This window comes from Kogia breviceps, chromosome 4 (genome assembly GCF_026419965.1).
Source record: "Kogia breviceps isolate mKogBre1 chromosome 4, mKogBre1 haplotype 1, whole genome shotgun sequence".
In the NCBI taxonomy this organism is placed as follows: Eukaryota; Metazoa; Chordata; class Mammalia; order Artiodactyla; family Physeteridae; genus Kogia; species Kogia breviceps.
Window position 1 is genome coordinate 156,215,565 of NC_081313.1, and position 24,627 is coordinate 156,240,191.

The following is a 24,627-nucleotide window of genomic DNA, read 5'->3' on the forward strand; positions in this document are numbered from 1 at the left end:
CTAAAGGCAAGCACCCCCAGCCCACTTTTGAAACTGCGGAGTGAATAAGAGGAAAAAGAATCCCAGTGGGCCACCTGGGGGTGGGGGACAGGGGGATCCCCACGCTCAGGTCGCTCTACCCCCACCCTCGCCCCCGCTCCCCCCACCTCTTCCCCTCCCCCTACTGGCCCGCCCTTGGGGAAACGGGGGCGCGGCCCGCCTCCGGGCTGAGCAGGGTGCCGGCGTCGGGGCTGCGGGCGCCTTCGCTGGACCCGCATTGCCCCCTAGTGCCGCGCGGAGTCAGGGCGCCGGGCTCCCCCGCCTGATGTCACCGCCGTGCAGTCAGCCCAGAGGCGGCTCATTGAAAGCAGACCCTCCTCGGCGCTAGCTGGGCAGAGGCGCCGCTGTCCGCAGAGCCGCCGCGGGCCGGGCAGAGCCGGGCGCCCCCTGCCCCGCCGCCCGCTTCTCCCCGCCGCTCCCCGCGAGCCCGGCCCGGCGCGCCTGACGTGGACCATTAAACTTGGAGCTGCCGCCTCGTCCCCTCTCTCCTCCTCCTCCCTCTGACAGGCGAGCGAGCGGCTCGGTGCAGGCAGGAGACGTGCTGCCGGGCTGGGCTGCCCGGGGAAGATGACTTCTCGCCAGGAGGGCGCCTCTGGGAAGAAGACCACGGGGGAAGCAAAGTTTCAGGGCAGCTGAGGAGCCTTCGCCAGCCCTTCCCAGCCCTGTCACCCCTCTGGCTATGGAGGGCGGACTCTAAAATGAATCCCGATCTGGACACCGGCCACAACACATCAGCACCTGCCCACTGGGGAGAGTTGAAAAATGCCAACTTCACTGGCCCCAACCAGACCGCGAGCAACTCCACACTGCCCCAGCTGGACATCACCAGGGCCATCTCCGTGGGCCTGGTGCTGGGCGCCTTCATCCTCTTTGCCATCGTGGGCAACATCCTAGTCATCTTGTCTGTGGCCTGCAACCGTCACCTGAGGACGCCCACCAACTACTTCATCGTCAACCTGGCCATTGCCGACCTGCTGCTAAGCTTCACCGTGCTGCCCTTCTCCGCGGCCCTGGAGGTGCTCGGCTATTGGGTGCTGGGCCGTATCTTCTGTGACATCTGGGCCGCCGTGGATGTCCTGTGCTGCACAGCCTCCATTTTGAGCCTGTGTGCCATCTCCATCGACCGCTACGTCGGGGTGCGCTACTCTCTGCAGTACCCGTCGCTGGTCACCAGGAGGAAGGCCATCTTGGCACTCCTCAGTGTCTGGGTCTTGTCCACGGTCATCTCCATTGGGCCTCTTCTCGGGTGGAAGGAACCGGCGCCCAATGATGACAAGGAATGTGGGGTCACTGAAGAACCCTTCTACGCCCTCTTCTCCTCCCTGGGCTCCTTCTACATCCCTTTGGCGGTCATTCTGGTCATGTACTGCCGTGTCTACATCGTTGCCAAGAGGACCACCAAGAACCTGGAGGCTGGAGTCATGAAGGAGATGTCCAACTCCAAGGAGCTGACCTTGAGGATCCACTCCAAGACCTTTAACGAGGACACCCTCAGCAGTACCAGGGCCAAGGGCCACAACCCCAGGAGTTCCATAGCTGTCAAACTTTTTAAGTTCTCCCGGGAAAAGAAAGCCGCCAAGACCTTGGGCATTGTAGTTGGTATGTTCATCTTGTGTTGGCTCCCCTTCTTCATTGCTCTACCACTTGGTAAGTTGGGGACTGGCGGAGGGGAACGGGGCATTTTCAGATCTTGGGTTTACTGATGAGCTTACTATAAAGTTTTCTGTGGGTTTTAGTTTTTTATGCAGTCTGTGTGTGTTTGGAGGTTGGGGAATATTGTTTGTTCTGCAAAGGCTTTGCAGATTGGGTAGGTAGCTAAGAACCAACTCGGGTGTTAGTGGAACGCGCTAAGGTACGAGTCACTTGAAATAGAAACTCGGGAGGCAAATCTGGTATGTGCAATGACTCATTCAACAGCCTTGGTTTAATAATTAAAAAGGACACTGGACTTGAACATCATACCAGCGTTATTTCAGTAGTAATCATGTTCCCGCTAAGGCAGCGTCACTAATGCAGCATACAAAATAGTTTGTAGTTACCACAGACATGGCATTTGGGAAGTAGGGAGGCAGCTCGTACACAGAAAGGCAGTTTTCATTCAGCATTTCCAGGGCTCCTGCAGAGATCCACACTTCTCAAGAGCTTTGCAGAGGCTGCCTTCTCCCCCTCCTCCTTTCACCACTTGCTATCACCTCCACGCACTCCCTCCATTACAAGTTAATAAGAGCATTTTACAGTCTCACAGCCCCAACCAGCCTTTATCTAAAGCTTGAGATTTGAAAGAGAAGGAAGACGGCCAGAGGGTCACACATTCTCAGTTTTCACCCCCAAATATCCCTAACTCTGGTGATTTATGGAATATCCAGAATTAAATTATAGTTGCCCCTCACCTTCAGCTACCAGACACCAAGTCCTGCTAGTATGAAACTGAGCCCTTTCTCTCCTATGAAAATGTGCCCATCTTCTTTTGTTTGGGAGTCCTACTAAGTGAGTTGTTCAAAAGGCTACCTGACTTCCTCTAAGGATGAAGCCAAGGTCTGGGTAGGAGGTAAACCAAGAGGAGGGTACTGTGACATGCTGTCCACACGGCTCAGGAAACACTTGTCCCTTCTCTGAGGCAGTGATCTGCTTTGATTTCTTTTTCTATCCCTGGGGGACACTCCAGAAGATGAATGGAGGGAGGTAATTATGACAGAGTCATGTGCTGTGATATCAGAAGAGACAACAGCCGCTACTTGCCATGGACCACTAACACCTACAGTCACACCAGGGGCTCAGTTGGAACTGAACATAAACTAATCCCCGAAGTAACAAAAATCGTAAAGACACACTGCTTCCAAGAGAAAGAGCCAAATGGAAAGAGGGTAAACTGATGTCGGTAGTTTCCATTTAAAAATGATAAAGAAAAACTGTTTAACCTACTCTCCATTGTCATTTCTAAGGCTAGCTTTCGAGCTAATGCCTTTCAGAAATATTTTCAGCATGTTAAGTGGAGAGGGTTTGAAGCTCTACCCCAAGTAGTGATCACATACGCTGCCCAGGTTTCTTTTCTTTCCCAAGGTCTCAGGGTCCTTTTGCAGGCTTGTCCAGCTAAAGTGGAGGACAGTTCACACTGCATTGGACCAACCACAAAGATCATGGTTGCACATGGAGTGATTTGGCCAATAATTAGCCATGTGACCTTGGGCAAATGATGACTTCTCAGTGAGCCTCAATTTCTTCATCTGTAAAATAGGGCTAATTACTGTTTGCTCCATGGGGTTTGCACTAGTGCATGGAAAGGACTTAATACAGTGTCTGGTACACAGCAAATACTCAGTGAAAAGTTAGCTCTTACTACTACAAACCAAATCCCAATACTCCCTGCAGCCAAAACTGTTTTCTTCTCCATTCAGTTGCCAATACCTGTTATTAAAGGCTCAGAAGGGAACTAGATCTTTTTCTTTTCTTCCTTCTTACCCCAATCCTCAGCCGGCAGAGGCTGTGACCAGAGCATCCTCAGGAAAGACAAAGCCCCAGCAGGATGCAGGAGTGGATCAAAGGTGCAGGCTTTCACTTTAGGTGGCAGGGGAAACAAGTGAAGAGGCTGCCAGCATGTTGAAATGGAAAGAGTGCTGCTCAGAGGGTCAGGAGCAATAGAGTTATGTATGTGAGCTTTGCCATCGATTAGCTCTGTGAACTTAGGTGTGTTGCTTTACCAGCTGGGCTTCAGGTCTCACTTCCAGGGAACAAGAGGGTTGGACTAGATCAAGGGCTCTCAAACTTCAATAAGGATCAGAATCATTTGTGGAACTAGATAAAAATTCAGCTCTAAGACCTAACGCATAGAGAATCCGAGCCAGTAAATCAGAGAAGTCCCAGGAATCACGTTCAACCAGCTCACCAGGTGATTCTGAAGAGGTGATCTGCAGAGCAGGCTTTGAGAAGCACCAGCCAGGGGATCTCTCAGCTCCTTTCAGGATCCAGCCTTCTGAACACCAAGGTTTTTAAACGCTGCAAAGGTTAGCACTTCACCACCCATGCTGTGGTGCGGGACGATGTGGCTTCTCTCTGGGTCCTGCTCTTCACACCCACCCTCAGTTTCTTCTCACTTATACTATTTCAGTTTCCCCCCTCTTTCTGTCCATGCCTTTCTGAGACCTTATCTTCCTAACATCTCAGGTCCTTGGCTTCCATGCCACAGAAAGTGAAATGTTCTTGCCACCCTGATGCTATCAGAGCTTGTTTCTCTTCTCCTTGACTTGAAGACTTCCTGACCAACTGTTATCTCCCAGAGGTCTCCCAGTGTGCTGTCCCTGAGCTGAGTCCATCCACATGCTTCTCCCCTGGAAACCCAACCCTTGGCGGGTAAGGAGTGTGGACTCCAGGCCTTGAATTTGGGATGGACTTCGATAGTTACTCAAGAGTTTCAAACAGAGAAGGTGCTTAATTAACATGTTCTTAGTAATTTATCAATAGAAAGAGCATCTGAGCAAAATGGAGATGTGGGCTTCTACTTTGTCTGAGTTCTAATAACACCCAAATAAAAGTAGCATGATGTAGAACAATAACTCCTTTGGAATCTGATGCAGGTTCCAAATTCTAAATTTTCCATGAAAGACTTTTCACTCAGAAGGGGAGAAAGCAGATCTGAGGGACGACAGTGTTTGGCAAACAGAGAAGCCCAGGTAGGAGTAAACCTCCAGTTGGCGATAGACTCCCAGGTGCCTGGATGGCATGAGATTTCTATCGCTGGTGTGTGTCTTCTCCGTGGAAGAGGAGGGTTGGTATTCCTCCTGGTTAGGAAGGAGAATAGTCTTGCCCCCTACAGGGTTCTGGTCAGGGGCCCCATTTGTTTTCCTTCCTCTCTTGTTTTTATTTTTGGGAGCAAGGTCGGGCTGCCTGCAGAGACAGGCATCCCATCTCCTGTGGAGCCCTCCCCACCTGTAACACCCTCCCTATCTCCTCCCCACCCTTTTTCCCTGTGGCCTCAGACCAAGTTGGGCCAGGGACCAGCTCTCACTTACTCAGGAGCAGGGATGGATCCACCAAACAAGGACCTCTTTATTCAGCCCCTGGAATCAGGCCATGGAGGGACAGGAAATAATTGGAATATAATATAGTAGCATTTCTACTTGATGGGCTATGTGCACAGTGTCCAAGCAATCTTCAGCTGCCTGGCATTACAATGAAGGCCAATTCCCACCCGCCTGGTCAGGCTTCAAAAAGTGGCTGGGCTCTTGAGGGATGTGCATTGCACTGGGGCGCAGGGGGGTGTGTGGTAGATGGGGGTGCGGGTGGATAGCAGGAAGCGCGGGGCAGCCAACTGGTAGCTGGGCTTGGTGTGTTGTTTCGAAAACACTGGAACCTTGCCTCGCTCCAAATCCTTCTTCTGTCTTTTACAATGCTGAAAGGCCTCAGGAAGCCATTATTGAACTAACTGCTTTCCCCTCCAAATAAATGGTCAGTTTCAAAGAAAGAGTTGTAATCTCTGTAGTACTGGAACCAAATCAGAATCCCTCTCTCCATTGATATGTTTCTCCAGTCCTCTCATTCAGATTAGGGCTGATGAATTTCCAGCTCCCACAAGAGCATAAGGGAGGGTGGGGGTCTCAGAGATGACTCAGGACAGAGCCACCCCCGCAGACGCACACACTAATCCTCCAGTTCTGAGGTTTCAAAACACAGGGATTTGAGCTGCTCACACGGAAATCAATTGGTTTGAGTGAGGGAAAATTTTACACACAGGGAATCCTTCCTAGAAGAGGGAGATCTTACTTCAGGAAAATACATTCAGTCATTTATAAAATCATTAATGAAGACTTCCTAAAGCACCTACTATGTGCTAGCCATTGTACTTAATCACTGGGTTGTTGAACCAAAGCAAACATGGCCCCTGCGTGCAGGAGGCTCACAGCCTAGTGAGATCCTATTATCGTGGAGCACATACTATGTACCAGACATTCTGCTAGGCCCTCTACAGACATTATCTCACTAATCCTCACAGCTACCCTGACAGGGGAAAGTAATTGCTTCCTCTCGACAGTTAAATATACTGAAGCTCAGAGAGGTTAGACTTCTTGCCCAAGGTCACACAGCAAGTAAATGGTAGAGACAAGAATTGAATCCGTGTCTGTCAGAACAGACACCTACCAGGTCCAGTGCACAAAGATGTCTGACCTTTTTGCTTTCTGGTCCCAACCTGCTCTCATAGCAAATGTTCTCCAGGAACCCCAGAGCCACCTTGTCAAAAGCTGATTATCCTACTTCTGTTACAAAACACTGTCTTTCTTCCATTCCCCACTCACCCCTGAAAAAACTTCACTCATCAACTATCAGGGAAGGTCATCCACATTCCAGCTCAGGGCTCGGCTTTCTCTATACCTCCTGCACTGTGTATGATATGGGTCCTTCAACATTGGGCATTTAGTCATCCCAACCAGGAAGAAAAAGTGGGATCTTGCCCTTCATATGGGGACTTGTTTCCACATCTTTAATCATTCATTCATTCATTCACTGAATAAGTATATATTTATTGGAAGCCTACTAGGTCCAGGCGTCGTGCTGGAGATTGTGGAGCAAAGCCGCTGTGTTTCACATTCTCATAGAATTTAGTTCTAGTGAGGAACACGGGTAATTTGAAAAATACACACATGCAAATAAACATAAATGCAAATCGTGGAAAAAAGATTTGAAGAAAAGGGGTATGCTGCTATTAGAAGTATACAACAGGGATCGGTATATCACAGGGATCCCTGAGTGGCATTTAGACAGAACCCTGAACAGTTTGGAGGAGTTAATTCAGTGAAAGGGGCAGGTAGAAGAGGAGAGCTCCAGGCAGAAGGAGGGCACACCAGAAAGTCCTGAGGGAGGAGCTGGTCGGGAACTACCAGAGCCTGGAGAACAGAGGGGAGGCAGGTGCAAGTCGAGGCTGGAGGTGCAGGCACAGGTTGGGCCATGCAGGGGCTTCTGTGCCACATTAAGGATTTTAGATTTTATGATAAATTGCCGTGGCCGGTACCGAAGGGTTTGAAGCCGACAAGAGATACAATCTGATTATGTGTTTAAAAGATGACTCAGGCAGCTATATGGAGCACAGAGCAGAGATGGGGCAGTTAGGAGGCTGTACTCCCAGTGAGCGCTGGTGGTAATTTAGACCACGCTGGTAGCAGTGGAGGTGGAGAGAAGTAGACAGATTCAAGGACTTGGGGATGGGTTGGTTATGATACAGGAGAATAAGAGATGTATCTGGAATAGCCCTGAGTTACTGGGTGAAACACAACCAAGAGGATTCCTCCCAGGATCTCCTCAGACCCCATTCATCAGGACTCACAAGATACCATGCTAGGAATGATACGCTAGACACTCTTATGAGGTGAGTGGACAAAATGTCCCAACCCAAAAACCAGGAGCCATGACCATCAGCAAACCCAGATGCTCATTAGAAACATCTGGCAGGGGACTACTTTCAAAAGCACAGATTCTTGAGCTCCACCACAGACCTTTGTATCAGAATCTTTCATGATGGGGCCTTGAATCTCAATTTTTAACCAGTTCTCACAGGCATTTATGCCACCAGCATAGCACTAGTCCTCCTCATGCCTGGGAACCTGGAATGAACACCCCTTGGAGAACCAGAGTTTGGTTAAACTTCCCCCAGTGCATCCAGAATCATCCCCAGTCCTGACCAGTCCCTCGGGCCAGTCCACACAGAGGAAGGCAGAAGATTGTTAGGAGGGAAGGTGAATTCTTCAAACTAGAGCGTCCCTGGAGAAGGGGAGGAGAATGAGCACTGTGGAAGCAGGTCTTCAATGTAGCAGATAACACTGCTCAACACTAAATGTTCTGTATAGCTTGTAATTCTCACAGCCCCTCTGCAGAGCAAGGATCATCACCCTGTGTCTAGAGTTCAGAGAGGTTCGGTAAATTGCCCAAGGTCACACAGCTAGTAAATGATAGAATCTATTAGACTCCATATTTGGCACTCAATAAACATATGTTATATTATTCTTGTTGTTACTACAGTGCTTCCAGACATTTGTCTGAGGTCTGGTGCCCATGGGTGATAAAGTTTTTACTGGCTCATGACAAAATGAAAGAAGAGTTAGGAAAATTCTTTGTTTTTCCAAATGTACTCATTATAAATGACTGTTCTTTTATTCTAAAGACTATGTCCTGTCTATTTTGGGAAACTGAAATAACATTTCTTTAATGGAATGATGGTAATAAGTAATGGTGATAGTCTTTGTGTGTGTGTGTGTGTGTGTGTGTGTGTGTGTGTGTCCAGTACTCTACTTGGCAAAATAAAAAGTTGGTAACCCTATGTCTGTCCCCACCAAAAAAATTTTTTGAAATTTTACTGTGAGTCTCCTGAAGTCTTAGAATCATGGGAGACACCACGATAGTTAGGCATGATAAATATTTGTGGGAGAAAGCAGGAAGAAAGGGGGATGGGGATTTATCCTCTCAGTGATGGATAAACAAATTAGCCTCAGCTTTGCCATAAGAGTCAAAAGCGTAGGGCGGGGGGCAGTGGGGTGGCGAGGGGGAAGGATGATGTGTGTGGAGCCATGCTTGTCAGGTATGATAGGATGGGGGCCATTTGTGGAAGCACCCAGTCATTCTGGGGCGAAACAGACCACAGAAATGCCAGTGGGCATGTGTGTAGTTGCAGTGCCATCACAGATGGGCCTATTAAGATCTCTAATGCAGGACATGCCTTTACCTGAGTATGTGTGGCTCATAAAAATAACTGATGGCCACCAGGCCACAATGGGAAATTGCTTTCTCCCACATCTGCAGGATGTTTCTGCAGTCACTGTGCTCCCTAACCACATCTGATAATAGTAATACTAACAGCTCCATTTATTAGGTCTTGCCATGTGCCTGGCTTACACCAGGCTAAGGGTGCTTTCTATGCATGCTCTCATTCACTCCTCTCCAGAGGCTTACCAGATGGACACTACCGTTGTCTCCATTTTACAGATGAGGAGACTGAAGTTCAGAGAGATTGGGTGATTTGCCTCAGGCCACCCACCTGATTAGTGACAGAACCTGGATTCACATCGAGGCAATCAGATAAATCTAAAGGGTTCATTACTGGGGGGTATACTAGGTGTGGGGTTCTGAGCCCTGATTTATGAAAGCCCAAAGAGGCCCTATAGGGAAAGCAGAGTCTATTCTGAGAAGATGGAAAGGAAGGGCAAGCAGCTGCCTATTATTCAGCAACCGAAAGGCACCATATCCTGGTGAGAACATAAAGAATATAAAAATAATTGGGTCTTTCCCCTAGCAAGCTAAGTCAAAATTTCTCTTTCTTCTATTATGGGTGCTTTAGATTTTTTTCAGCTCCACAACATATTACGGGTAGTGCCATATACCTTTAAGGCTTTTATCAAATTTGGGCTTTGGGGTTAAACACATAAAATTTACAACACTTTTTCACAGCCTAATTTCTGGCTGCATACATTTCAGAACTTGATTCACCTCTTCACCACATACGTGTGATCTCAGCACCACAGGACTCTCTCCTACCTTGGATCAGCCTCTGGTGTCACAAAGGCTGGCATCGTGGACAAGAGAGTATTTCTAGAAGCTGTTTTTCCACTTTTCAGTAACCCTGACTTGTGATAACCTAGCTATACAGAAAGAAAATGCACATATATGTATACAAGAATATACATATATGCACACCATATATGTATATTCAAGAGAACCCAAATGAAATGTATCTTTAACTCTTAGCTAGTTCCAAAAAAATGCCCACAGCCCCTATACTAACACCCACATGAAGGGAAATATGGCAGAGGAAAGTTGGAGTGGAATTAGATCGTGGTCCTAACCAGTTGCAAGTAATAGATCTTACTCATGAAAACTTTGCAAAATACTACTACCCAGAGGAGACACGCTGGGATCCCACCCAGGGCTTTGGAGGGTCCCATGAAGAGAGGAGCCCTGAGGTTAAGGAAGTGCCCAGGGTCTACACCAAACACTGCAGGGGTGGCTCTCTCTAGCAGCCTTGTGACTGATGGACTTATGTGTGAAGTTCTTGGAAGCAGTGACCGCGTCTTTCCTCTTTGCCTAACACAGGTACTAGGAGCTCACCTTAACTCAAGTTGTTGGCCGTTTCCCCAAATACACCTTACATTTTCCTTACCCTATGTGTTTTTTCATACTCTTCCCTCTGGCAGGAGTGCTCTTCCCGTACCCTCTGAACATCCAAATCCTGTCCACCTGTAGACCCCCAGTTTTGTGGACACCTCTCTTAGGAAGTCTTTCCTGGTCCCCACCCCTTTTCCCTGGCGGTGATGGCTGCCTTTATACCTTGTGTACGGTGCTTGTCACCTTTGTTCACGGGAATCAGGACTGACTGGCCCATCTTTAGCAGTGTTACCGGCTGCAAACCTCTGGAGGAAATGGTCCAGGTTTCACTCATCTTCTTGTCCTCCGTGCCCAGAGACATGTACCTACTAGACTCCCAATAAAAATGGCAATTGCAACTATGATTCACACAGTATGTGCGAGACTTCATCTACCATTTGAACCTCCCAATAGCCCATCAGATAGGTATTCATGTTCTGCTCACTTTATAAATGAGGAAACAGGCTTAGAGGTTAGGTGACTTGTCCCATTCCTTGAAAATACCACAAGCACATTGAAACTGCCTTGACTGCTCTTGTGAAACCAAAAGGCCACTATGGGTCTGGTTATGGGCCCAATGAAGAAAGATGAGATAGATGAAGACCGGAGTGGACCCAAGTTATGAGCTTGAAAATTGGACAGCATCTTCATTCTTCATAAAAGGTTGCCATTCCACCGCCTCTGGGGGAGACCTCTCTATAGCCAGTCAGTCCCCATTTTCCCTCACCTTCTCAGCCCTTGTCACCTGCCTCTCACCTCTGGGAGGGATATGGCCAGAGTTGGTCCCCACAGAAGTAGGAGAGGAGGACACAATTCCGGTGACTTTATAGCAGGGCCTGATTCAGACCTTCAGAAAGGCCCAAGGTATTGAGAAGTGAATGCTGCCCCCACCTCCAAATGTAATTCTAAATTCTCTCTCTCTCCTCCCCACCTCTCTCTCTCTCTCTCTCTCTCTCTCTCTCTCTCTCTCACACACACACACACATACACACAACATACACACACACACGGCCCTAAAATGAATGGAAGGAAGGCCAACATTCTAATTTATCTCATGAAGTCTACTTTGATTTCTTTAATATCAAAACATTTCCCCACAAAAGTGAAGGTGTCCAGCTTTGCTAATGCACCAAAGATACACTGGGTGTGTTTGTAGGTGATATAGCATTGCTCTATAATGGGGTGGCCAGACATCCTACTTTGCCTGAGCCTGTCTCCACTTATGTCTGTTACCAAGGGCACTATGATGATTATTGTAACCCTCTCATATTCTCAAAATGTCTCAATTTGAATGATAAAAGTACCTCGATATTTTAACTCCTGGAGTAAGAGTGTTTACAATGGAACATCCAATGGTGCCTTGGTTTCACTAAGAAGCCTGAGATGGGGGAGGAGAGAGTCTGGCACCCATGGCCTCAGCAGTACAGAGAAAGATTAATAATGAGAGAATGAAGTGAACATTAATTGAAGGAGGAAAGACACAACTTCATGTGTGTGTTTTTTGTGGGAAAAAGGAATTAATGTAAAAGTTGGTTGGAAATTTTTAAGTCTTCATTCAGTTAATTTACCCTACTTGCACAAGTGAGTCACTGAGCTGGGATCTGAATCCATGGCTGGCTGACCCTAAATACTTAGATGAGTGAGTCAATGAAGGAGTGGATCCATTTCAGCACAAAGCAGATGGTATGATCTGAATGAGTGTCTCCAGAATGAAGAGGAGATGGAAAGAAAGGTGGACCAAAATGATACTGGGGGGAGGAGAAGAAAAGCGAGCTATGTCCTAGGGACTTGTCAGGCTGGAATGATGGTAGAGGAGGGGCATCTTCACCCATTCATCACCCCCCTCCTGACATGACAGAGCATAGGTCAGCCCATTGTACCGTCCTCACTGGCAGGCTTGTGTTCTTAGATTGTGTCAACAGCACACTTGTGACCACACCCAGAGGCAGCACACGTGAGTCCCCTTTGAGCACTCAAGTGCCCCTCTCTGGTGCGAGCACACAAAGTCCGCTGTAAAAGTCGCACCAATGAACAGTTCATGCCAAAATGTTCAGAAATAGAAAGTCCTAGCACATGCAAGTGGACCATTCCTTTCAGAGACCCATTTAGCTTTTTCCAGGGGTATCTGCGCACAGTGTCTTGCTCCCCTGCAGCTGGGATGCATTTGGGGCTTGGCTTTGCATGCTTTTAAAAATTCTTCTTTAAGATAAAGTTTCCTGCCAAGCTAACATGCATCGCTTTGAGGCTGATCTCAGCACCCTGGCCATGGCCCAGAAGGAGGTTAAAATAGGACCAAGGGCAAGCCGGGCTCACTGTCATTCACAGGCATGGGCCCCAGGGCTCACGCCACCAGCACAGGGCCGGGCAGAGATCCAGAGAGGCAGCTGGTGGGGGAGGAGGGGGTGCTACCAACTGGAACAAACAAAAAAAAGTACATCTCTGATTTATATATTCAGGCCATCAATCACCCCCTGGCATCAAGAGATAGTGGTACCTGCTTCCAGGTATACCCTCATAGTGTCATTTGTGACGCCTTGTCCCCAGCTCTGCAGACTTTATCTTAAGCAAGAGTTCTTGGGCTTTTTTGTTGCATGGGCCCCTTTGGCAATCTGGTGAAGCCCCTTCTTACAATAGATACATAAAATAAGATACACAGGATATCAACGAAAATCAGTTATGTTGAAATAGCTATTATAATGTTGAAAAAAATTTATTGTAGAGTAAAACAATGTTCTTCATTATTAACATATTAAACAAGATCTAGCAGCAAGTCAAATAAATAACTACTATAATTTGAAGTAGTGGCAAGTGGAAATATTTCAAGATATCTGCAACAAACATAATATAATATCGTAAATCTGATTTCTGTGGGCGACAAATCCTGCTAATTCTACTGTGGCTTGTTGCCTGCATTCCTGTGGAAGAAAATGCTAACTTTCAGCCAAAGTTTAATTCTTTAAAAAAACTAAAAATAAAAAATAATTTTTCCCATCCAAGTTCAGGGACTCCCTAACCCCAGAATAAGAACCCTGTCCTATGACATTATAAAGATGTACTTCAGGACATGAGGTTTTCTATACTTTTTTCTTTCAAATTATATAGTCTTAGGACCACAGGGAAATTGGACTATGCCGTTGTGCTTTTTAACTGTCTTGCATGATTACTTGTAGCAATTTTTAAATGTACTTTCTTTATTTAAAAATAGTGCATAGACTTTTATTTAAATCAAGAAGAATTTTTAAAAAAGAAAAATCATTCTACCCACACCAGACCCCAGGTCCACCTCTATCCAGCACTCTCAGTCTTTTTTCCCAGGAGCAAACACTGTTACCAAATTGTGTATAGTTCCAGAAATATTCTATTTATCTGTAAGCATCCATATACATATGTATGTATGTGTAAATATTTGGGTGTGTATGTGTGTGGAATGCATGTTTACATCCTGTTTATTTTTACAAATGGTATCATTTTATAAGCACTATAGTGGAGGTTACATTTTACACTCAATAGCATATTTGGGGCATAGTTCTCTGTCGGAATGTATAGTTACTGCTTTCCTTTTCATGGCTGTAAAGTAATCCATCTATGGAATATCCTATTTTATTTAACAATTTCCCAGCTCATTGACATTAGGTTATTTTTGGGTTTTCCAAACTAAAAACAATGCTGTAGTGAGTACTATTGTCTATGTGTCTGTACCCACATATTCAGGATAAATTCCTAGAAAATGGAATCACTGGAGCAAGAAATATTTGATATTTTAGGTTTAACCTGATTATGTTCAATTTTACTAAATAAGGAATTTTAAATATATTAAAATGTAAAGTTGTTAAATAGGTTGGATCTATCGCGTAGGAGGGTTGTCATGATATTTATGTGAAAAAGACAAGTCATAGGGTTTTATGTAATCCTATTTTTAAAAGCTATTAGTCACCTCCAGGGGTAGAAAGAAGTGAGGAGGAGTAGATTATTAACTTTTTTATACACCTCTGTATTTCGTATTTCACATTATTTCACGTGTGTGTGTATGTATACACAAATTACATCACCTAGTGCTTTTATCACTAAGTATCAAGTGTGAACTTCTTGCCATTTCAATAAAACTGAATCATTTCAGTTTTTAATTTGTATTTCACATCTTTTAAATGATGTATTGCAATCCATAATAGAAGGTACCATAATGTATTATATATAACCAATCTACTTATGACAATAGTGGTCATATTTATGTAAATAGATAAGACACACACAAGGTATCACATTCACAAGGTGCAAGTGTAGAATGAAAAGAATGTCCCTCTCAGTTCCTTGGTCCCCACCTATCGAATTCCCCTCCCTGGAGGCAACTATTAATACCAGTTTCTTGCACATCCTTTCAGAGATATTCTATGAATATAAAAATATATTTATATGTTCTTTTTAATAGAAATAACATGCTATTCTGCACTTTGCTTTTTTCACTGAACAGTGCATCTTGGAAATTTTCCACTTCAGTATAAATAGAGCAACCTCATTTTTCTTGATACTGCATAGTATTTCTTTTTCTTCCAAAAAGACTTCTATAGAAGGACATTTAGGTTGTTTCAAATCTTTTATTATTACAAACAACACTGTAGTGAATATTCCTGTACATACTTCACTATTTCCCACATTATATGATTAAAATCCTGAAAGTGGACTATTCGGAGTAAATTTTTTTTAATTTTTATAAATACTGCCAAATCATCCTGCATAGAGATTGTACCAATTTTCATTTCCTTAACGGACATTTGAGAGTGACCACTCATTCCCTAACAGTTTGTTATCAAACTTTTTGGTCTTTGCCAACTTGATACGTGAAATATCTGTGAATGAGGTTAAGCATCTTTTTGTATGTTTGATAATCCATCCCCTCTTGATGTACAATTGTTTTGAGTTTTTAGCTGTGACAAATTTTCTTATACATGCATTTTTTTCTTTAATATCTTTTGTACACTTGCCCTTTAGGATTGCCTTAGGATAAAATCCACTTTGAATGGTTAGGATCAAAAGGTAGACTCATGTGAAAGGCCTCAGACACATCAAATTACCCTCTGGGAAGGATGTAGCAATTTACACTCCCACTAAGCGTGTTTCAAAATAGCTGAAGAAACCACTTTTTATGCTGATAGTTCCTCACTGCCTGGGGAAGTTTCAGACATCTGCGTGACAAGTCAGCTTCCCCTCAGAGGTGATAAGATGGCTTGAAAGCTTCAAATCCTTCCAACTAATTTGGTGTCAGCCTTCCAGACTCCAGGGCTAGCAAGCTGCCCTCTTGGAATGCAACACTCCATCCATCAGGGGAGCCAGAGCAAGCAGCAGCCTTGGAATGTGTGTATGTTACCCAGGATCTGAGAACAAAAAGCAGTCACCCACAGTGTGTAAACGGATTTGATCTTTCACATGGCTGCCAGGGCCACCACTATCCACATCAGTGGTTCGAGGCTCTGGGGCTGATGTACTGATTAAAAACCATAACAAAATAAGATACTCCCCCCCCACCCCAGGAAAACAATCAACTTTGAGGCACTCAAGGATGAGTTAATAAGGAAGGATTCCTTTGGGCCGACCATGGGGGCCTGTGCTGATCCAGGGAACTCAGTGGACAGTCTATATTTAGACAAGGGCATGGCAAATGCACCACATTTTAGTTGCAAAATTCAAATTGGCTCGGAAGATGCCAGCCTCACGAATGGAAAATTTAATCGAGCACTGCTTAAGAAGTAAGGAGATGGCATGTTGAGCAGATTCTTCTGGGGAAGGAGGCTTTTTTGAGAGGCAGGCAATGAGCCCTGGTCAGTCAGGGTGGTAATTTAATCCCAACTTTGAACTGCTAGTCAGGATGGAGAGGCAAAGTTATTTTCAGACTGTACTAAATCTAGAGGTGTTGGAACCAGCATCTAGGACAGGGCAGGGAAGAGATGAACTCTGACCCACTGCCACCAAGTTGGGAGATCAAGAAGATCCTAAGCCAGGAACTGAGATCAGCCAGGGATTCTCAGAACCTCAGGAAAGGTTTTCCTGCCACCTGTCTCTGTCACTGCCATCCCACCCCCCCCTTCCAGTAAAGAGGGCTGGTACCTTCGCTTTTCCTTTCCTTTCCTTTCCCTTTCTCTTTCCCTTTCCTTTTCCCTTTCCCTTTCCTTTCCTTTCCTTCCTTCCAACATCCTTGTTAGCCCTTCACAGGTTCTGTTTGGCTGGCAGCTTGGAGTACTAGAAAGAACAGGGACATTGAAATCAGGCAAATCCAGGTCTGAAGTCCTGGCTCTGCAGCTCATCTCTGTAAGCCTCAGTTAATACATCTGTAAAACAAGACGGAAATCATCTGCTCATAGGATTGGAGTGAGGAATAAATAGGAAAATGAATGAAAAGGACTCAGCCGGGTGCCAGACTCGAGTAAATAATTCAAAAACATCAGCTATTAATGCATGTGAAGCCTCTAATATAATATCACCTTTGGAAGATACATTTAATAAGGATCTGTTGATAAATTGGGATTATGAGTAATTCTATAAATGGGCTATGTCTTTGGGGGAAATAAAAATGGGACCAGTTCCTTCTCATTAAAAGGTTGGGGGATTAAAAATAATTTGAGACACCCATGACTTGTCCACCCAGATTTAACCAATGTTAACAGGTTGTTGAATTTGCTACCTATCTTCTTTCTCCTCTTAAATAAAATGTTGCAAATACACCTAAAAGGCCCCACTCCTCATCCCATTCATCTCTCTCTTCTCAGAGGCAATCACCAGGATGCATATGATTAAGCAGATGCTCTTCTCTACATCTTCCTAGATGTGTCCTCTTAGAAGGGATGAGGGGAGTGGTCCAAAATGAGGCCTTGGATTATGTCAGTCCTGAGTTCAAATTCTGCTCCTGCTTCTTTACTAGCTGGGTGGTCTTTGGCAAATTGCTCAACCTCTCTGTTCCTCCTCTCCCTCACTCTTCTCTAAAATGGGACAAATAACACCTACTTCACTGGGTTTTGTGAGAATGAAATAAGATTATTCGTGTAAAACAGTGGTTCACAATCAAGGATGATTTTGCCCCGCAGGGGACATTTGACAATGTCAGGAGACACTTTTGATTGTCACAACTGGGGTGTGCCACTGGCATCTAGTGGGAGAGGCCAAGGATACAGCCAAACATCCTACAATGCACAGGAAAGCCCCCCACAGCAAAGAATAATCAGTCCCAAGATCTCAATAGTGCCAAAGTAGAGAAAGCCTAACATAAGGGCTTAAAAGGGCTTAAAAATACTTATTCAATAAACAATTAAAAATTATGATTTTTTTATTTGTTAAGATATTATGTTAGACCCTTCCACATGCATTATCTCACTAGTATTCCGTGAGTTGGCCCTTTTTGGTAAAAAGAATGATAGAAGGCAAACACTGCTGCTTCTGCTTGTCTGAGACTCTCTGTCCTGCTTGTTAAAGTGGTAAACTTATTGAAAATATAAAATTTCAGGCTAATAGATTAATTGGAAGTTGTTACTCAGAGCCTAACCCCTCCTTGTCTCTGTGAAGAACAAATTGTGTCAGCACTTTCAGCCATAAAATGCATTCATTTAAACCACAAATATCCCTTCAACCTAAGCAGGCCCAAGGACTGGCATGGCAAAAAATTAAGGCATCATAATTAAGCCTTTTTGACCCCTGTTCCCAAGGACTGGATCCCAAAACCTCAAGAAACTATAGAAGCGGGGTAGAATATGGGGAAGAGGAGAGAGGCCAGAGCTCTGCTTCTCTGATTCACCCCAGGCTCGGATGGACTCCAAATGTTCTGTCTAGGGATTAGAGCCACTGTTACACACAGAGAGTACCCACTATGAAAGGCCTTTGCACTGAGTCTCTAAGTGTGGTCCCCAGCCCAGTAGTATCCACATCACCCAGGAACTTGGTAGAGATGACACCCCAGACGTACTGAGTCAGAAACTGGGGGTGCAGCCAGGCAATCTGGGTTCTCAAGTTCTCCAGGTGATTCAAATGCACACTAAAGATTAAGAAGCAATAACCTAATAAGACCAGATCTCACTTTCCCTGTGGGTCCATTTCCTGTTGCCCACGGCCCCCCCTGCTGTTAACCACACAGCTCACCAATACCTATTCCGAAGTGGAGGAGCCACTCCTTACTGGCATTTCCCCTGGGCTAGAAGCTTCACACATATTCTTTAACTTTTGCAAAAATATAAGGAAGATACCATTATTCCTTTTTCCAGATGAGAAAATCCCAGCTGAGAAACCTTAAACAGCTTGCCCAGGGTCATACCTACAGAAAAGGGCTGGAATCAGGATCTGAATCTAGGTCAGCCTGCCACCAAATCCTATCCTCTTAATGATGACATCGCACTGCCCATTGATGATGAAGAGAGACAGAACATGAACAGATCAGCCCTGCTGGGGCCAAATTGTAAGCCTTGCCAAGTTAGTCATTAGTGCCCCTCAATCCTCTGTCCTGGGGTTCACCTGCCCATAGGTGATCCTCTGGGATGCTTAACCCCCAGTGACCTGATACTGCCCCCTAGAAGCCAAGGCTGCCCACACTTCAGTGCTCTTCTAACCTTTGTCTGATGTCCTGGGACTTCAGTCCCCACTCTTCCTCTTACTAGCTGTGTGACTTTGAAGCTGACTCAACCTCTCTGTGCTCCTGTTTCTCATCTGTAAATCAGTTATAATAATACATTCATATCGAGGTTGTTAAAAGGATTAAATGGGATAATAAATATGAAAATATCTAGCCCAGTGCCTCGTGCATAGTAAAAACTAACTCTTCTTCCCCCTCACCCCATGCTTTACACACTAACAAATATCAAAACTACTCAGTCCAGGGTTGATTCTACTGCAGTCTCATTTATTGGCTAATTAGCTAATATGAGGAGCTAATCTTCACTAAGGTATTAATTCATATTAATGGTTTTCCGTGTTTGCCTCCAACATACCATTTGCACTTTAACCAGGGGCCCTAAGTCCTTGAAGTTGTACAGCTTGGGAGGGATTAATGATGGAAGGATTAAGGAATATGGAAGGCCAGTGGGAAGCCTTTCCCTATCCTTCATATTGTTCCAATTCAACTCTAAAAGACAGGGAATCCCAGAGACATGGGAAATGGGATAAGAAAGGGAAGTATGCCTTCAAGTTTGCACCTGGCTTTGAAGAGAAAAATGAGCTCCTGGCATCTGAATATCAGGATAGGTGGGAACAGTGCAAAAAATGAAGTGAAATTAAAGACTAATGAGCCGTTTGCCAACATTTAACACAATTGCTTGGTATCTGCATAGTTGAATGTAATAAAGCTTCATTTAAAAGTAGTTATAGGGGCTTCCCTGGTGGCGCAGTGGTTGAGAGTCCGCCTGCCAATTCAGGGGACACGGGTTTGTGCCCCTGTCCGGGAAGATCCCATATGCCGCAGAGCGGCTGGGCCCGTGAGCCATGGCCGCTGAGCCTGCGCGTCCGGAGCCTGTTCTCCGCAATGGGAGAGGCCACAACAGTGAGAGGCTCGTGTACTGCAAAAAAATAAAATAAAATAAAAGTGGTTATAACAACTAATAAGACTCTAATTAAATTACCTTTCACTGGGCAAGCTGCTTGTGAAATCCTAATTAGGTTATTTGCTGCCGTTGGCCTAGCCTGGGAACAAAAGAAGATTCTCTTATGTCTTCAGGGATGCCTAGAAAGCCAGATCTCTAGACTTATGCAAGAATTGCTAAGAGGCTCTAAATCTGGGGGCAGCTGCTCTGAGACTATCTTAGCTCTCCAAAAACCATGATGTGTGGCCAGAGTGAAATCCCTTAATAGGTCCCACTGCTCTTAGGAGCCAGACAGTTTAAAAGATGGAAAAGATATTTAAAGATGGAAATTCTAAGAATTTCATTTTACAGAAGAGGACCTGAGAAGTGATTTATTCAAGGTCTTCCAGCAAGGAGCAATGTGCCCTTCCCCCAACCTCCTCCCACCATGGTCTGGAAAAGACACAGAACTTGGGCTGCTAGCATGGATTTTCATTTGGAAAGGGAGAGAGAAACAAAAAACACTGGATTCTCAGGGGCTCCTATCTTTGAAGCCGTGTGTGTGTGTGTGTGTGTGTGTGTGTGTGTGTGTGTGTGTGTGTGTTGAGAGTGGTTCAGTCCCAGGTAAATTGAAGACCTACTTACAGTGTGGGTTGAGCTCTCTCCAACACTGTCTTTGCATTGGTGCCACAATGTCTTCCTAAAACACAGATCCGGTCACGCCAGCATCCTGATGAACTACCCAGCGGGTAACTTCCCAGTTCCTGAGTGTGGCAGAAAGGTCTCCTCGCAACTGGGTGCTACCCTCCCTCATCACTCAAGACTGAGCTTTGTGCTCAACAAACGGGAATCCCAACTCTACCCTCACTAGCTGGGCAGCCTTGAGCACATTCTTTCATCTCTCTCAGCTTCCATTTTCTGCCTATAAAATGGGGACGACATTTTACTTATCAGGGGAATAGGAGAATTAAGTGACAATAAAGCAGATAAGCCACTTTGACCTGTGCTATTGCCTCTCCAGCCACACAGGAGCGCTCACTCTCCCTTCCCTGAACACACCTGGCTCCCTCACGTCTGAAACCTTTGCACATGCTCCTGCAACGCCCCTCACCCTCTTCTCTGCGTCATGAATTCTTCCAATTCAGATGTCCAGCTCAAATGTCATTTCACCTCTGCAGTCTTCCACAGCTCCCCAGGCAGTGGCTACTCCTGTCCTGTGCTTTCCCTGGCCTCGCTTCACCCCTATCAGAACCTTGTCACAGTGGGCTGAATGGGTTTTTGATGTCCTTCTCCCCCAGGAGTCTGGGTCTCACCCAGCACAGGCCTGGCACACAGTGAGAGCACAGTAAGTGAATAAAATCTTATCACAGGTACTATGAGAAGAAGGGACTGTGAACAAGGAACAAGATCGGTTCCACTGTCACTTTTGCTCCCGTCCCCAAAGCAGAAATATAAATAAATTCCATGTATGTGCACACACACACCCCTGAAGATATTAGCAGTAACTACCTGTAATTGTTTTTGTTTTCTTCTCATGCTTCTGTATCCTGAATATGTATTGCTCTTGTAATAAGAAACTAAACACTTCTTCAGATCGAGTGAGCTGAAAGCATAAAGGAGGTATACAAAGGGCTGATTTTCCAAACACATCTCTGAAAAAGTTGGGAATTTCCTGAATTTCGATGTGGTGCGGTTCTGATTTAAGGCCTTGTGGTCTCTGAATTTCTTCTCTGTGACGTCTGTGACAGGAGCTGTGAGGTGCAGACCAGAAGGCAAATCACTTTCTCAGTGTCTTTCAGGTGACCTTTTGGGGAACCATGAGTTTTTACAGACAGGAGAGAGTAAGCACTCTGCTGTCCAATATAGTAGCCATGGGCCACAGAAGACGAATCCAACTTATTATTCATTAAAATTAAATAAAATTAAAGATTCAGTTCCTAAGTCACAGGAGTCACATTTCAAGTGTTCAGTAGCCATAGGTGGCTGTTGGCTACCATACTGGACAGCACATCATTGCAGAAGGTTCTACCAGACAGCACTAAATTAGTGTGCTTCTCAGCTTGCTCCAAACATGGTTGGTGATGTCTCAAGAGAATAAACACATCAATTTTCCCTATGAATATGTTATTTCTTGCTTAAATATACGTAGATTTCGATATAGATAGATATTTGTGGCAGTGTAAAATGATGCAGTGACTTTGGAAAACAGTTTGGCAGGTCCTCAAAAAGTTAAGCATAGAGTAGCCTTAGGACCCAGCAGTCCCACGTCTGATATCTACCCAAAAGAATCGAAAACATATGCTCACACAAAAATCTGTATGTGAAAGTTCACGGCAGCATTATTCATAATAGACAAAAAATTGGAAATAACTCAAATGTCCATCAGCTGAAAAATGGATAAACAAATTAGATATATACATACAATAGAGTATTATTTAGACAGAAAAAAAGAATGAAGTACTGATATATGCTACATGGATGAACCTTGAAAAGCATATGCTAAGGGAAAGAAACCAAACAGGTCACATATTTTGTGATTCCATTATACGAAATGTCCAGAATAGGCAAATCCACAGAGAGAGAAAGTAAATTAGTGTTTGCCACAGGCTGAGGAGAGAGGGGGATGGGAATGACTGCCAATGGGTACTAGGTATTTTCTGAGGGTGATGAAAATGTTCTGGAATTAGCTGGTGGTGATAGTTGTACAACTCTGTGCATACACTAGAAACCACTGATTGTACACTTTAAAAGGATGAATTTTATGGTTTGTGATAAGTCTCAGTGAAGCTGTAATTTTTAAAAAAATACTCTTCTAATTGGGAAACATCCTAAATGTCCATCTATAGGCAAGTGAGGAAAAATCCCTGACACATCCATACAGTGAACTTCAATGCAGCAGTTAGAAAGAATGAATTAGATGTAGGTAAGAAAGATTTTCAAGACAAATTGTTGCAGGGGGAAACAAGTTTCAGAGAGTTGCATACAGTGTAAAATGTAACATTAAAAAAAATCCCAAATATTCTATTTCCTATGAGTGTATGTGTGAAAATACAGGCATCTTGTTGCATTTCTCTTTTTTTTTTTTGTGGTACGTGGACCTCCCACTGTTGTGGCCTCTCCCGTCGTGGAGCACAGGCTCCGGACGTGCAGGCTCAGCGGCCATGGCTCACAGGCCCAGCCGCTCCGCGGCATATGGGATCCTCCCAGACCGGGGCACGAACCCGTGTCCTCTGCACCGGCAGGCGGACTCCCAACCACTGCGCCACCAGGGAAGCCCCTGCATTTCTCTTTATTGCACTTCACAGATACTGTGTTTTCTACAAACTGAAGGTTTGTGGCCACCCTATGACAAGTCTGTGGGCACCGTTTTTCCAACAGCACTTGATCGCTTCATGTCTTCATGTCACATTTTGGTAATTCTCACAATATTTCAAACTTTTTCATTATTATTATATCTGTGATGATGGTCTGTGATCAGTGATCTTTGATGTTACTATAGTAATTCAGTGGCGGGGGGGGAGGGCACAAACCGTGCCTGTGTAATTAAGACTTAATCAATAAATATTGTATGTGTTCTCTCTGCTCCACCCACTGGCCACTCCCCCATCTCTTTCCCTCTCCTCGGGCCTCCCTATTCCCTGAGACACAACAATATTGAAATTAGGCCAATTAATAGCCCTACAGTAGCCTCTTAAGTGTTCAAGAGAAAGGAAGAGTCACACATCTCTCACTTTAAATCAAAATCTAGAAATGATTAAGCTTAGTGAAGAAGGCATGTGGAAACGCAAGATAGGCCCAAAGCTAGGCCTCTTGTACCAAACAGTTAGCCAAGTTGTGACTGTAAAGGAAAATTTTTGAAGAAAATTAAAAATGCTACTCCAGTTAACACAAGAATGATAAGAAAGTGAAACAGTCTTACTGCTGATGTGGAGAAAGTTCTGGTGTTCTGGTAGAAGATCAAACCAGCCACAACACTGCCTTAAGCCAAAGCCTAATCCAGAGCAAGGCCCTAATTCTCTTCAATTCTATGAAGGCTGAGAGAGGTGAGGAAGTGGCCCAAGAAAAGTTTGAAGCTAGCAGAGGTTGGTTCATGAGGTTTAAGGAAAGAAGCCATCTATCACATAAAAGTACAAGGTGAAGCAGCAAGTGCTGAGGCAGAAGCTGCAGCAAATTATCCAGAAGATCTAGCTAAGATCATTAATGAAGGTGGCTATACTAAACAACAAATTTTCAATGTAGAGTAAACAATCTTATGTTGGAAGAAGATTTCACCTAGGACTTTCATAGCTAGAGAGTCAATGCCTGGCTTCAAAGTTTCAAAGGACAGACTGACTCTCTTGATAGGGGCTAATGCAGCTGGTGAGTTTAAGTTGAAATAAATGTTCATTTCTCATTCCACAAATCCTAGGGCCCTTAAGAATTATGCTAAAATCTACTCTGCCTGTGCTCTATAAATGTAACAGCAAAGCCTGGATAACAGCACATCTGTTTACAACATGCTTTACTGAATATTTTAAGCCCACTGTTGAGACGTACTGCTCAGGAAAAAGATTCCTTTCAAAATATTACTGCTCATTAACAATGCACCTGGTCACCCAAGAGCTCTGATGGAGATGTACAATGCGATTAATGTTGTTTTCATGCCTGCTAACACGACATCCGTTCTGCAGCCCATGGATCAAGGAGGAGTTTCTATTTCAACTCTTACTATTTAAGAAATACATTTCATAAGGCTGTAACCAGCATAGATAGTAATTCCTCTGATGGATCTGGACGAAGTCAATTGAAAACTTTATGGAAAGGATTCACCATTATAGATGCCATTGAGAACATTAATGATTCATGGGAATAGGTCAAAATATCAACGTTAACAGAAGTTTGGTACAGCGTGGTATTGGCCCAAAAACAGACATATGAATCAATGGAACAGAATAGAGAGCTC

At 44.7% G+C, this 24,627-nt stretch overlaps 1 protein-coding gene across 1 annotated transcript in view; it reads left to right on the forward strand.

Annotated features, from left to right (window-relative positions):
• The first annotated feature begins 217 nt into the window (after window positions 1-217).
• ADRA1B (adrenoceptor alpha 1B) overlaps window positions 218-24,627 on the forward strand; it is a 59,231-nt gene continuing 34,821 nt past the window's right edge. Inside the window, exon 1 of the mRNA XM_059062683.2 lies at window positions 218-1,686. Coding sequence (XP_058918666.1) covers window positions 738-1,686 — 949 coding nt within the window. The 5' untranslated portion in view covers window positions 218-737. The remainder of the gene's footprint in view (window positions 1,687-24,627) is intronic.